General features: G+C 41.4%; 1 protein-coding gene across 1 annotated transcript in view; it reads right to left on the bottom strand.

Moving 5' to 3' along the window:
- Window positions 1-2,853: 2,853 nt before the first annotated feature.
- The window catches only part of GNA12 (G protein subunit alpha 12), a 34,881-nt gene continuing 27,099 nt past the window's right edge, over window positions 2,854-10,635 (bottom strand). The window contains exons 3-4 of the mRNA XM_063171744.1: window positions 5,817-5,867; window positions 2,854-4,813 (exon numbers count right to left, since the gene is read on the bottom strand). Coding sequence (XP_063027814.1) covers window positions 4,244-4,813; window positions 5,817-5,867 — 621 coding nt within the window. The 3' untranslated portion in view covers window positions 2,854-4,243. The remainder of the gene's footprint in view (window positions 4,814-5,816; window positions 5,868-10,635) is intronic.

The following is a 10,635-nucleotide window of genomic DNA, read 5'->3' as shown; positions in this document are numbered from 1 at the left end:
AGAAATCCTCTAGGACCATGCACAAAAGGATTTTTCCCCCAGAAATAAAGTACACACATAGAAAAGACTCCAAAACATAAGTTAATATAAGTTAAAACATAGTTAATACAAAGACAGCCAAATAAAGGCAGCAGAGGACCTGTGTTCTAAAATGCTGTTCTGTGGAAGGCAGCTGTCTGTCACTAAAGAGAGCTGCTGGCTTCTTCAGTGGTACCACATCTGTTCTTTGAACTGCTTTAATTCTACATTTCTCTGCAGATCACAGTAACCAGGATGGGAATTCCCAGAGGAAATGAGGCCATGGGGATGGGGGGCAACACATGGACAGCATGGGACACATCCAAATGCACCACTTTCCACACCAAATGCCACTCCAGCTGTCCTAGGGGAATTGTATATTTGTCTCCAGTGCCATGTACAAATGAGCTCTTCCTACTCCACTTCCCTATGGTTTATTTGCCATTACTTTCTCTACTCTGCCTGCCTGGCTGCAGCTCAGCTTCTCCTGCCTCAAAGGCCTGGGAATGGTCATTTCCAGGAGCTTCTCTCTTGTAACATGCCTAGTTCTAGGTTCTACACAGCAGCAATTAAAACAATTAAATATATTATCAAGTTAATAAGTCAAATAATCTAGGCTGCCATATTAAACAAGATCCATTCTCTGCATGAAACTGAAAGCATCTTTGAGCTGTAAAACTGAGTGGCCAGTAATTTCAATTCCAGAACCACCATTAGGTCATTTTCAACATTAACAACTATTTCCTTCCTTCAAAGTGACAAGTGCCTATTGAATCTGTCACTTACAGAAAACCACCCATCCTTTTTAGCTCCACCAAGTCACCTTGCAATGCATCTAAGGAGTGCTCAGAGCCTGCCAGCACTGCAGGAGTGCTGACACACTCTGTTAGCTCAACACTTGTTTTGAGGACAACAAACACAAAGTAGTGTTGGAAAAATGACTCCCATTTCATTTTTCTGTTTAAACTCCAGGTTTATGTAAGTCTCTGCCCCAAGCACAGGCTGCAAGAGTTTCCTCTCTTTGTCCTCAGGAGAGACAACCCCTCTGCAACATTCTGTCACTGACCCCAAGTGTCAGGAGGGACAGTAAAAAGCTGCTTTTTTCTTTAAAAAAAAAAGTTCTTGTTCAAGGTCTCCATCTGATCATCATCCTGCCTGTGACCCATTTCCTGACCAGCCAAATGAACAATAAGCCTATAAAACTAACAAAAAAAGATGTTCTCTCCAGCTGTGTTTACCTGCAAAGTTCTCCAGGATGTCACTTAAAATAAAGTTTTCTATTTGTTTCTGGTGAAAGGACTAAGCAAGCGAGCAGGCCTGTCCCTAGAAGTGTGAACAACCTCATCTGCCCAAGCTCTGCTTTAGTAATTCACTGATTTACCACAACATGATTTTCTGGCTTTACTATGCTACAACTTTCCTTGGAAAAACCCCCAAGCCCCCTCAGCTGTGGCAAAATGAGTATTTTGCAGAGAAAGCTGACAGTTCAAAAAGACCCCCAAGTCCTTTTTACTCACAGGCCAGCTCCTCTGCAAACCTGGGAAGTGCTTGAGTTTTGCAAGGAGAGTTTCCTGACCTGGTTCCTGGTGTGATCCATCATTATCCAAACCTGACAGAACTCTGAGCCCACAGAGCCAAAACATGGATTTTTACCTGCAGCCCCACACTCAGGCCATTTCATCAATTAAAACAAGAAAGGCAATAATGGGCCCAAGGTGGGCAAATTGGTTCCCTAAAACTGACTTAGTGTGCAAAACTGCCATATCACACACACACAAAAAAAAGCAGCTTGAGAGCTCAGAGTGAGATCTCTCATGCTGTTTCTTTTCCAGGTGCAGATTTTAAGTTATTTAAAATATAAGTTGCATCATTAGCTCTGTTGAAGGGTAAATCCATAAGGTGACTAAAGATACAAAACCATGGATGAGTGCCAAGGGAAAAACAGAACAGAAATTCCATGCCATGCCTCCCAGGTAAAACTACAGTAGCATCAGACACCAAACTGAGGTAATTCTTGAGAAAAAATACAGTTGAAAGGGAATGTTTAACTAATTTGAGAAAACAAGCATAATATTAACTCATCTGGAAAACTCAGTGAAAGAATAAAGCTCACAGCAAACTAAGAACTAAAGTCAAGTCAACCTAGAAGTCAGGTGAGCCCACAACTGCCTCCTCTTTCCCAGTGTCTTGTGTGAAGTGAAAACCACTACCAAGAACTCAGAAAACATCTGAAAGCTTTGAAAGCAGCCTTAGTCTTCAACCAAACAAATGGGCTCAGAGAAACCAACCTTATGTGATGAGTAAACTTGTTTTGCATCACGCTGTGGTGAAACATTTTCCTTTTCAAATGTAATAATCTGAAGATTTTTTCCCCCATCTGAATATTAGTCATGTAACATTCTTCCCCTTCAAGGCTAAAAATTAATAAATATTTAAAAGACAGAGTTGGTCCTGGCAAAATAAGACTTGTTACAAGGAAGCTAATTCCTGTTTAAGTTTGCTGAAATTTAAGTTAGGTTTTCCCATCTGCAACTTCTCAGTTGCTTCTTACGTCGATTCAGGCACTGAAACAGCCACAGCTTTTCCACTCTGGAGCCTGCACAAGGAAAGCCAGGAGGCTGCTACATCAGGAAACTGCACAAAATACTGATATGAACATCTGCAAGCTTCAGAGGGGAAGAAAGATTCCAGATTTTATCCAAATTAACATGAAAGGACAACGGAACAGGACTTTTCTTTGACCACATTTCCCATGGGATTACCAGCTGAAGTAAAACTTTGCTTGTTTTGACATGCCATTACAGGCTCAAAGGGGAAAAGAACTCCAGGGACTTTTTATGGGTACAAACAGCCTTTCAGGTTTTATCCTTGGATAAAAACTATGACAAAAATTGCACAGTAAACTATGTTTGAGTTACCTAAAGGATAGCCCTACAATATCTTCGTTTGTCCATGTACCCCACTGCAGTAGAAAAGATTCAATGTCTGTACACAGAAAAGGCACCTGGCAGAGATTGAGAGCACAAGGAAATTTGGAGTTCACACCCAAATTGTTCACAGCCTCTTGCCATTTTACACCCAAACCACTGCCCAAAGGGGTGACTCCAAACCCAGCTGTGCTCTGAGTTCCATGTGCATCACTACAGGCTGAAGATCCCATTAAGACACAGATTAAAGGCTAATTTTACAGCAAGGTCTTGCTGTCCAAATCCATCAGTGCAGCTGGAAAGCTGGGATCTCCAGGGTGTTCATTCTTCCTACAAGCTCAGCTGTTGGAACTAATCAAGCAGCTGCTGTGCTACCAAAACCTTTGCTTAAAGAGTTTAATCAGCTTCTAAACTTTTGAGTTCAGATGAAGCCCTGTCACATGAGATACTGAACCTTCACAAATGCTGCCCCCACTGTGGGTGTGAGGGCAGTGCTAGCTGGCCATGGAGCACATCTCCCTTGAGCAGCCACTGTGCAGATACATGGCTGGGTGCTACAGCACAGGCTGCTGCACCAAGGAAATCAGTTTTCCATGATGTAACACCCTCCAAGCATAGTGCAAAATAAACCCTTCTCCGAATCAGCGAGGCCTCAAGTCCCCATCCCATTTAATCCAACATGAGTTTCCTTACACAGTTCTAGGCTTCTCCCACAGGAGACTCATGCAAAACCTTCAGACAAGAGCTGTGCATCCACCTTGGGAGGTGGATTCTAGACCCCTGGCAAAGCTGAACACACACACAAGACCTGGTTATACTCCTAAGGGTTAAGAATGGAACCTCCATTAACATTCTCCAATACAGCTGCCAATCTCATCATGGTTAGATTAGTTTGATCGATTCAGCACCTCCAAACTACAAAAAAAAAAGGTAGTTTGTACAATTAGTGTCTGAAAAATGAGAGCATTCATTGGAAACGTGTCTTCCATCCATGGTTTGTCAGAGATTTCTGTTCTCCAAGAAGGCAGACGGTGGTTGTGTCATTCAGCGTTCCAAACTCGGTACAGAACCTACCAGGGCCAGGTTTCAGTAGTGTTTTAGTCCAAATGATTCAGTAGCTAACATCAACACGACTCCTCCGGCCTAGAGCTCCTCTGTTTGGACTGGCTAGTGTACAGCATTCCTGAGCCAAGGAATTCGCACGGGCCCCGCGCCGCACGCACGGCCCACAAAGAAAGGATCAAAAACTCCGATGGAACCCTCCAGCGAAATTCCGACAGAGCAGGGGCTGCTCTCCTTCACTGCAGCATGATGTCCTTGAGGTTCTCCTGCAGGATGGTGTCCTTGACGGCGTGGAACACGAAGCGGATGTTCTCCGTGTCGATGGCCGTGGTGAAGTGGTGGAACAGGGGCTTGCTGCGGTTCCGCCGCTTCCTGTCGAAGCACTGCACCAGGTAACGCTGCACGTCCTCCAGGCGGTGAGGGTCGCCCTTGAAGTCCGAGAAATACTTCTTAATGCTGACAGTCTTGACCTTCTCCACCAGAAGGTCCATCTTGTTGAGGAATAGGATAATGGAAACGTTAAAGAAAAGCTTGTTGTTGACTATTGTCTCAAAGATATTCATGGACTCCACGAGTCTGTTTGTGCGCCTGTCTTCCATGAGGACCTGGTCGTATTCGCTGGAGGAGACCATGAACAAAATGGAAGTTATTCCATCAAAGCACTGGAACCATTTTTGACGCTGAGATCTCTGTCCCCCTACATCCACCATCTTGAAAGGAATTTTTTTAATGATGAAATCATGCTCTACTATCCCCTTGGTGGCTTTTCTGGCCAGCAAAATATCTTGTTTGCTGGGGAAATAGTTCTGCAAAAGAAAGGAGAGAAGTGTCAAAAAAGTCCTTAAAAAATTCTGGCTAATGCCTGAATACTGAATGAATGGGTAAAATCACCAAGAGCTGCTTTTAAATTTAAATATTATCAGATAAAGACTGAATACTCAGCTTTAAAACACTGGCCTCTTGACCATTTAGCTCAAGACTTTGGTAAACAGCTACAGAGGATCCTGAGACATATGAGAACAAAAATAAAGGACTAATTCACTACTTCACACTTTCATCCATCAAGCCTCTTGGTTTAAGATTGAAATGTATTTTTTCATCATGAAATTCTTAGCTACAGTGTTACTGCCACTTAGGTAGCATTCAATAAAGCAGATCAACTTATCACTAAAAGTTTTTTTTTTTTTTTTTTTTTTTTTTAATGTAGCTTTTCCACAGTTCATTGCTCTTACAAGGACCATCTTGAAACCTTTACTGGAAATTCTTCTTCCAGGTTCACACTATGACCAGCAAGTACAGCAACAGATTCTACCACAGGCTTTGGCCCAATCTACTGCTGTAGAGAAATTTGTTCTTCACAGCCTTATCATTGCTACTGTTTAGGAAAATCATCTCTCTTCTTTCTCCTCCAAGTGTCCAGACAGATGTTTGTTTTCATTACAGATTTTGAATCCAACAAGTGCCAGGAATGGTTTTTATTTTATTAAGGTTTCATTCTGCTACCTTACGCAGCAGCAGCCCTCAGAACATCAAGAAAAGCAAATGAGATCCAGAGACTGCACAGAAGGGCTGATAAAACATGTGCACTAATACAACTTCCATTTGTTGTCTGTCAAAAAAGATTAAACAAATGCTAAGCTTCAGTTTCAGAAAGCTGCAATTTACTGTTCCTACAGAAAGAACACTGAATTTAATGCGTAATTATTTCATAAACAAACCAAAAACCCCAAGCAAACCCCATTAATCACAGCACACTCGGGCTCTCCTTGGCTCCTGGAGCTCTGTGCTTCAGGAGGAGAAGGTTCTTACCAGCTGACCAATCCGATCCAGGTTGTCCAGGAAGTATTTCACTGATTCCCCCTGTGGAAAAGCAAAGATATGGGAAGTGAGCTTGTGTCTAGGACAGCAAATCCAACAGAACCAAGGCCTTCTGCCCAGCATGAACTGAGGTCTAACTGATTTTTCCAGTTAGAAAAATATATTGGTGACCTAATGGTGGTATTACTCTAAGTTGAGAAGAGATTTGTACAAATGCTCAGATCTATCCAGTAAATCTCTACAATAAAAGAGTAGTGTTATAAAGTCAGTTCTTTGACTTAAAGAATTTGGCTTTTTTCCCCTTGTAAGATAAGTGCAGTTAACTGACACTGAGTGGGAGTAAAAAATGAAACACTTATAAGAAACCAGTCTAGTTTGTTTAAAATTCATAACAGTGAACAAAAGCATATCCTAGAAAAGTGGAAGATGTAAGTCTCCCACAATTTATGATGATTTAAGCTAGACTTGCTTGTCACAAACAAAGTAAAAAAGGAGCATTTTCAAGGACTTGCTCTAATACAGACAGCTCCCCTTCTGGGCTCAAGACTTTTAATAACTGACTTGCTCATCTTGTAAAAAGTCTTTTAGCAATTTTATCAAGAAGAAAATAGAAATGTGTTCAGGGAGAAGTCATTCTTGTGTAAGAGGATTTGGTGTTTTATCAAACCAAGGGCCCCTCTGCATTAAGTGGGGACAAGAAGCCCTGCACAGACTTTTAAAGAAATAACAATATTGTTTCCATACAGATGCAGACTACTCTGGAGTGAAACCCTCCAGCAAATGCTTCCTTTCATGAAGAAGTAATTCAGTAAGTCTTCTTTATTGTTCAGGATGTCTTGGAGTTGTAGCCATGTCATGTGAATGATAAAGTAAAAAATCCTGCTGCCTTTTAGTGATTTTAGGCAGGGAAATCCATTCCTTATCCCAGAGCAGGGCTGTCAGTCACGACCAAATGACAGTAGGTGCCCTCACCAAGTCACTAATTCAGAATGGAACTTCCTCAAAGTACTCCAGCTGCAATATAAACTCTTAAACCTCACATCCTCCTCTACACCATAGCCCTGAGACAGAACAGAAATCCTGCCCCCAGTACAACTCTGAACAGAAGAACACAACAGTTCATTGTGAGGAACCGGACTGGAGATCAGAGGACTCAGTGTTGGACAAGTACACACTCCCAGCAGAAGGCACACACAAAAGGAGCTGCAGCTTATTATTTTCTAACATTCAAAACTGGAAGTGCTCTTTTCATAAAGGAGAGAGAACACACGGATTTGCAAAAGACTACCACGTATCAACAAAAGATTTACAATGGATTGCTGGCAGAAAAAAAAAAACACTTCTTTTTTTGGGGGGTGGGGTGGGGGAGAGGGGAAGTTTCCAAAGAACAATTGCTCTAAGAGCTTCCTTACAATCATGAATTTTCATAAGGTGAAAGTAATTTCCTGTATTTTTTGGCACTCTGTGGATCAGAAGAGATATCACAGACTGCATGAATAAGAGAAAAGGGCTTCCTGTACAGCATTAGTCATATTCAGGAGATGGGAGAGCCCAGAAAGAAAAGATCACTGAAGCCACAAAAAACCCCTTCTCTATCTGTTGTGCTCCATCCCACACAGCTCCTTCAGATGTGCAAAAATACTGCAAAGGGGCCATTTCTGATGGACATTCTTCCAGGTTTCTACCCAGCTGCTTCAAGACTCCCTGCCTGTCTGTCCCTGTCTGTCTGTCCCCCCTCCCAGGCTGGAGCAGGAGCAGCCACGTGCCTGTGAAATGCAGGGACACACAGGCAGGATCTCCTGATTTACAGCTTCTGCCTCCCCTAATTCCCACCCCACCATCCATCACTCTGACATTCTGTATGTTGATAGGGAGCTAAGAAAATCAACTGATTAATGGAAAAATACATGTTCATGTCTGACGTAAGGAAAACAGACTTCTCTAGATTCTAACCCAGCTCTTATTAACATTGCAATTAAGCCATGTAATTTATTCAGGGAAATTTTAATCAGCAATGGCAGAGCACTGGAGAGCTGGGTAAGTCAGGTGGCTGGAACAGGTGTGAGCACCATATGCATGGTCTGACAGATCTGAAGGAATCTGAATATTCTCTTCTAGCACAGAATCCAAAGGCATCCAGGACCTAAGTCAAAATATCTGTTTCCAGCCAAAACAACAAATTCTCAACGAGCTCCAGAGGGTTTGAAGTTTAAAAACCCTCAAAACATTAAAGCACACAAACATGAAGGGAGGAAAAACACCTACCAAAAACGTGCCAGAGTAATAAGCCCAAACCCAGTGTGCACACTCAAAACCCCTGCTTTAATGATTCCCTGATTAATGATTCTTCATCAAGTCCTAGGGAAGAGTGAACTCAGTTCCTGCTCCAAGGGCTTCTGGAATAACCTTGTCCTACATCTTAGTCAGATTTCCAGCAAACTGGGATGTTCTGGGAAGCACATTCAGCTCCTCCAGGCAGCAGCACACACAGGCACTGGGCATTAACTGATGTGATGAGTAACATGCAATGTATTAAATGAGGAAAATATGGAAACTCCAGGTTTCACAACTGTTTGCTATTAGTGTTTCTAATTAGAACAATTATACTAACTGAACATTCCTTTCTATATTCATTTTTCCTAGTCATTCAGACAGCAATATTAATTACATCTAGAAGTCAAATTCACAGAGTTTTATATCAAGCTGCACTTCAATGGACTTTTGAATTCACTAATAAATTATTATTTATGCAAAGCTGTCTCATGCTTTGGGCATTATACACACACACAAACAAAAGCTTATGTACATAAATGTATGTATATAAAAATACACACACAGTTTCTAAATGAAAGTAGATTTTCCATTCAAAGCAAGTAATTATCAAAATAAATATCAGCTGTCTCTTTTGTGTTGAATTATTTTTCTCTTCATGACACTGGCCATAAAGAAGCTGGTTTGGCTTTTTCAGTGCAAATATTTAGTGTTTCCCCAATATCCACCCAGCCATTCAGCTCCATTCAAAGCTGGATTAGCAGTTCAAGTGCTCTCCTCCTCCAGATCTCAGCCAGTTATTTCAGGTCCATGACCATGACTTCCTGTAAAAGTGTCAGCAAATATTTGCAATTGATTCATCAGATACTAAAAATAACTTTATGCAGATTGATGACTTCAATTTCAGTATTTTACTGGTTCTGTTGGGGAAAAAGAAAGCTTATTTTAACGTCACAATCTATTTCAAGCTATGCTTGCAAAGTAGAAATGAAAGCTGAAGTTATTTATAATATATGTATATTTATATCCTCTATGTGTATTTATACAAAGTCTAACTACCTAAATATAATCACATCATGGTGTGTTCACTTAGAAAACAAACAAAAAAGATCCAGATCAGATCTTTTACAGGCTGATGTTGCAAGAAAAACTGTGGCAGCTCCAGAAACTTCTTCAGATCAATGGTGCTCATAGAAAGTTGTTGAGCTCCTGCCTTTCAGATTTAAAAAGACTCATGTCTTGCATTGTCCTAATAGTACACTATTTCCTTTAAAAATATTCTAACACTATTCATAAATAAGGCTTTTAAAATATGAAAGGCATTAATTTCAACCAGCACAATACTGAGATAGGAAGCCCTGTCCTGCCACAGTCTCAGCAAAGTCTTCTGTCAGTGAAGCATTTACACACTGACATTTCTTATTTATTTTATTTTTAACTAGTGCTTGATTAGTACATTTCACATTGCAAAGTTACAAGGCAGCTGGCTATTTCTATGGATTTTCATCCTCCTTGATAATAAATCAAGATGTTTCAGTGGTGTCTCCTGCACCCACAGCCCGTGTTTTACGGGACAGCTGCGGGGGAGGGAGCACTGACCCCTGAGTTATGAATTTCATGTAGCTCAGATGATCCTTTTTTAGTGCCCCAGAGTCCAGCAGTGACCACTGGTGCTCCACTCCTTGCTCCCCACACAGGAGTGACCACAAAGCTGGGGTGACTCACTGTGTCACTGAGCTCCCCTCCCTCTGAGTAACAGTTCTGCCACTGGGACCAAGAGAAGGAGCTGGAGATGCTGTTCCCATTGTTCAGGAGGATGAGTCACTGCACATCTGGGAACTGGGGGAATCAAGAAACACAAACAGAAGGCCTCAAATGAGCCCACAGTGCAGTATCGCTATTGGATTATTAAAAAAAATAAATTGTTATTCTTTGAAACTGGCCTATCTGCAGTATAAAGTTTGGTGAAGCCAGAGAAAATAGTGCAATTTGTTTAAAAAGTGACTGGTGGAAGAGAAAGCGAGGAAAGTTGAAATGTAAACATATACTCCTGCTTCCTGAAATAGTCCTCTAAAACTCTTTTTATATGCTAGATTATTTTGACCACAGCATTCTCAAGGGGCGAAAGCCATGAAAAAAAAGAATTTTTAATCTACATACTTTGGGCAATGTGAATGCCATCTTAACATGAGCTCCAAATAAGTCACCATGAAAATAATGATTGAACTCAACATCCCTGTCCCTTCAGGCTACGTTCAGAGCACATAGGAAATCTGCACACAGAAATATTATAACTAATCTGGCATCACTTCCTTTGCCATTGATAGCCTCAGTTTGGGCTGGGATCCCAAGCAGTATTTACTGCATGAAAATAATGCACAGCAATCTTTAAAATACCCCCAGAAACTCAGCAGACATGTTCTGCAAGGCCAGAATTTATCAACCTGCCACTGTAACCCCCAGTTATTCAGAGTGAGCCTTGGTCAGACCATAAAGGACAGTGACACATCCCATTGTCCAGTTCCCCAAAATACTGGCT

The sequence above is a fragment of the Melospiza melodia genome, chromosome 18, assembly GCF_035770615.1.
Source record: "Melospiza melodia melodia isolate bMelMel2 chromosome 18, bMelMel2.pri, whole genome shotgun sequence".
Classification (NCBI taxonomy): domain Eukaryota; kingdom Metazoa; phylum Chordata; class Aves; order Passeriformes; family Passerellidae; genus Melospiza; species Melospiza melodia.
The sequence above is the reverse complement of the archived record's forward strand: the minus strand, read 5'-3'. Positions and strand labels throughout refer to the sequence as shown.